The sequence below is a fragment of the Chenopodium quinoa genome, unplaced genomic scaffold (genome assembly GCF_001683475.1).
Source record: "Chenopodium quinoa cultivar QQ74 unplaced genomic scaffold, ASM168347v1, whole genome shotgun sequence".
NCBI classification, from domain to species: domain Eukaryota; kingdom Viridiplantae; phylum Streptophyta; class Magnoliopsida; order Caryophyllales; family Amaranthaceae; genus Chenopodium; species Chenopodium quinoa.
Window position 1 is genome coordinate 1,136,120 of NW_018742556.1, and position 4,934 is coordinate 1,141,053.

At 33.1% G+C, this 4,934-nt stretch overlaps 1 protein-coding gene across 1 annotated transcript; it reads right to left on the reverse strand.

The window, feature by feature from the left end:
* Nucleotides 1–225: 225 nt before the first annotated feature.
* LOC110720415 (3-ketoacyl-CoA synthase 6-like) lies at nt 226–2,804 on the reverse strand. Its single transcript, XM_021899447.1, has 2 exons — nt 1,950–2,804; nt 226–1,319 (listed from the first exon to the last, which is right to left on the reverse strand). The coding sequence occupies exons 1-2, from the start codon at nt 2,649–2,651 to the stop codon at nt 546–548; spliced, it is 1,476 nt and encodes a 491-aa protein (XP_021755139.1). The 5' UTR covers nt 2,652–2,804; the 3' UTR covers nt 226–545.
* Between the last annotated feature and the right edge of the window lie 2,130 nt (nt 2,805–4,934).

Sequence of the window (4,934 nt, forward strand, 5' to 3'; positions counted from 1 at the left end):
AAAAAAAATTCGATCGATGATCTAAGATCTAGATTCCATATCTATATACATACACCAACAAATTATGATGTACAAAAATTATTCTATTGTCAAAGAGCTTGAAGTTCTAGCTTAGTGTAAATTTACCACTAACCAAACAAGACTTATGTAACAAATTTGCTCATTTATTTGAAGACAATATTTTGGTACCAAATTAAATCAATCAAAATGACAGAATTAAGCATATGATATGATAATAGTGTAACGGTGTTTGTTTTTTTTCATTGTGAAATATTATAGTACAACATATGGGCAGAAGCTAAAGGTAACATTTACCTATTTCATCATAACATGATAGATTTCTATTCGAAACCTTTATGACAACTAAACTACAAATAAAATCATCACAAAGGATTTTTTTCCCTTGATCTTATAATATAAGAGTAAACCATATTTTAGTTAATCAAACAATATATGATGACAAGAAAAATAATAACAAACAACGTAACAATTTATGTTTAAAATTTTTTGTTCAATTGATAATATACCCTGGCCTAGGCCTTCATCTACAGCTTCACAATTTCGGGTATATGGACCGGGTATCGGTCAATGCAATCGTCCCAAGGGCCGTTAGCGGGTGTTTTGATTGTACGAATACACTTCCAAATTGCACTGTTACACTTAAACCCGCTTCCAAAAGCTATTTGCCAAACACGGTCTCCCTTCTTCATTCTCCCTTTGGCCTCAATGTAGCTAAGCTCATACCAAAGGGAGGATGAAGAAGTATTTCCAAACCTATGTAAGGTCATCCTAGATGCCTCAACATGCTCAGCGGAGAGCTGGAGACTCTTTTGAAGCTCGTCGATAACAGCCCTACCACCAGCATGGATACAAAAATGCTCGAAAGCTTGTTTAAAGTCCGGTATGTAGGGTTTCCATTTAGGGTTGAAGAGCTTCCTTCCGATGAGAGAAAATAGGAAGAGTAGTTGTTCCGAGGTTGGTAGGACTATAGGACCCATGGTAGTGATGTTGGACTTTAAGGCCTCACCGGCGATTGCCATGAGGTCTTTTTGGAGGGAGATCCCAACTTTGCCTTCGCGGTCTTCCTCTTGGTAGACACACTTGTAGGCCTTGTCGTCCGCTCCCTTATGGGTGCGGACGACATGAAGAAGTTGGTACTTAGACCTTTTCTTTTCCTTCCGCTTGTTGGATAATAGGATGGCAGCACATCCCATGCGGAAAAGGCAATTGGGAAGGAGCATTGCTCGCTCCTTCCCTTGGTAGTAGTTCGGAGTTATGATCTCCGTACTAATCACCATGGCATATGAGTTAGGATGAACCTACAATTCACGAATAATATAAGTTTACGTACAAAACACGTATTAACAAATCATAAACAACTAATTAAATATTGTTAAAAAAAAAATTAACCCTGACCAAATATTATTGTCACTCAAACGTACAGTCAAACTTGTAAAAAAAAAAAAAACTACCTACTTTATTTTCTTAAATGTACTTGACCTTTTCTATGTTCAAAATAACCTAATTTGAGCTCTAAATAACTGTCCTTTAACCAAATCTACCATCCCATTAGATATATATAGCTAAAGCTTAAACAAATTTCATCAAACTAATAGTTTATTGTCAAATTAAACTGTAAAAAATTTAAAAATTAAAGTGTCTTTGTTTAACGTATTAAATTGAATTGTACCAATATCCTATTTTCCAACTACTAGCTACTCATACTACTTATTATTTTATTTTTCCATGAAATTTCACAGTCACGGGGCCAATATATATATATGTTCATTGAGAATTAAATGCAAAATTCAAAAATTTGATGTTCCAACAATTTCCTTAATAAAGAGAGATAAATGTAGTCCAACTACTCCATTAGATAGAAGTGAAGAACTCTCCAATAGTACGTAAGAGTATGTAACATAATTAAATATCGACTGATAAAAAGTTACCTGCAACAGATCTCGTGCTAAGTCAACGGATATAGGACTGCAACTACAACCCATGCCTGATAAATTGAAGCTCTTAATGTTACTCCTAAGCTTGTATTTATTCACCACCATGGCGGACAACGACGGAGTTGGAGAAAATAAACTACAATTTACGATCAAAATATCGATATCTCTAGCCTTAACCCCGGTCTTTTTTAATAAATCGTCGACAGCAGAAAAAATAACCAACTCAGCTTCGCCTCTGGCAGCCTCCATAGTAGGTTTAGGGTTAATATAATGAATAGCCGGGGGCAAACACGTCTCTTCACCTAACCCGGATCGCTCCAAGATCCGGGTTTGAAAATCGACGGCCTTTTGGTCGTCCTTCAAGTTGAGCTTATTATGCTCCATGAAGGTAGCAAATGGGACCCTAAAAATGTACGGGGGTTTGAACATTGAGTAGTCCACTAAATAGACAGGTCGTGGTTTGGACATATAATAAACCGTAAGGATAATAATAATAAGAAAAGTTGAACACATGACTTGAATAATGTCTAATTGGAGAGATTTGAAAAGAGAAATAATCTGTTCGGGTCCGGCCCGAAGGATTTCGACAGCTATACCGGCCATAATGGGTATAAGGATAAGGCCAAGGAAATGGTTCACTAGGTAAGTGTAACCTAGCTTCACATACTTGAGCCTCACTGACGAACTGTTCGCCATATAATATTGTTTTTTTTTTTCTCTCTATATATTTTTTTTTCTTAAATGGCTAATTTAATTTGATTTTTGGAATTAATAAAAAGGGTTGAGAAAATATAATAATTTTCAAGTATAGTTTATGTGTGTGAACGAGGTATAGGAAAAATGAGAAGGGAGAAAGGGGAATATAAAGAAAGATGGGAGCAATTAATTGTGGGCAGATGGGAGGATATTCAATGGAGGACTCAACATCATGCAACGCTCTCTTAGCTGGGGGACTTTATTATATTCATATTGATTTTGTTGGTTTTTTTTAAAATAATTTTTTTATTTAAAATGTGGTTGCATATATATTTGCATGGACTAGTTAGGTTTACAAACATACATCATCAATTCAATCATAATCATATACGAAGTATATACAAGTAAGCTAAGCGAAGTCGGTCTTAGTCTAATGGTTTAGATTGATGAGTATCCGTGTAAGTACAACAATATGTCATAGAGTCAAATTTGCATGGACTAGTTAGCTTTAAAAACATACATCATGAATCCGATCATAAATCATATTATTCATATATACAAGCTAAGCAAAGTCGGTCTTGGTCTAGTGGTTTAGATTGAGTGTCTGTGTCAACAATAATAAGTCATAGGGTCAAATTTGATTGCCATAACTATTTGTGATTTGTATTGCCCTTATAACTCATTAAGATAAAAATAACCACAATGTATACTCACATCGTTTCCAAAGTAGTTAATACTGTGTCATAATTAAGCTATTCATATCAAAATTAGTTAGATGTTAAAAGTCTCTAGATGCAACAAGATTCATATACAAAATGTTGCTATATTAGTGATAAAAAAAAAAAAAAAAAAAAAAAAAAAAAAAAAAAAACCTCGATCATGATAGATTGTAGGGACTCGTAATATTAATTAGCTACATACACATTTTGTGTTAGGGGACAAAAACCATATATATTTGGAAAAATACTACGTATATATTAACGAAAATAGCAATAACTATCTTACTTGTAATTGAGGGTTTTAATTTGTTATTCATAATCCACGGGGTTAAGTACGTACATTTATCCCTCCATTAGATGGATATAGAGTATTTGAAGTGCACAAATAACTAATTATACGACATTTAATGTTTAATAATTCTATGTATATTTATAACTTCTTATTCATAATCTTTAATTTAGCACTATTACATACAACTTAATTTTTTCATATAGTTCTATATATATATATATATATATATATATATATATATATATATATATATATATATATATATATATATATAACTTTTTTCATACAACTTTTAATGTCATTGCTTTGTGTTTGATGTAAGATTTGCTATATGTGGTTTATTTTATAACGTGTATAACTCGTTGTCCGTTGCTAACACATTTAAAATCATTGAGGGAAAACCAAGGTCAAGCTATCAAGACTTTATATGACTATATGAGTTATATACTTATACCCCTCCCCTGGGATTATATCGGAGTATCAGAAAATAGTATAAAAATCCTCATTGTATTCCACAAAAAATTAAGAATTTATATATGGGCCCTGCCATGCATGTAGACGTAGCTTTCAAAAACAATTTTGTGGCTCGCAAGCACATTATAAGCAGCGGATAGAATTGAAGCTTAAACAAGACTTCTTCCCCAATCCCAAACCTAGTCTTGTCTATCATCTCCTAAGTCAATGGAATTGTATATATGTAGAATTGGGGTTTAATTTGGACCCCCAAATCTGATCTATTGTAAGGACTAAGGACTGACAATTTGATGATATATATACATTGAATATTGATGAATGAGGTAATGATATACTTTGTACATAATAATTTCTTTGTTATCTCGTAATGAAGTTTATGCATATGATTAGGGATGTTTATTGTTGATGACCAATTAAGCAGCGAACTTTGTGGTTATCACACTTAGCCTTATCTTGTACGTACAAGCCATATTTATTAATTAGTTTTATGTTTTCCTCCCACTTGGCTTATCACTATTAAATTTTTTAAAACAACAATTACACTAATTAACTCTCATCATAGTCCTCTCTTGCTGGATAAGCTTATATTTCAAGGTACAACATAACCAAACCCGAGGAAATAGTTGAATTGGACCTACAACTATATATTTACAACAGACAAATCATTACATCTCTTAGGCCATATTATTTTGAGCTTCTAAACAGATCAGATTTCAACAGAGCAGGACAGAGTAGTTTATTTATACTAAGCAAAGCATGTTTCAACAGAGCAGAATAAAACAGCTCAAAAGAACAAGC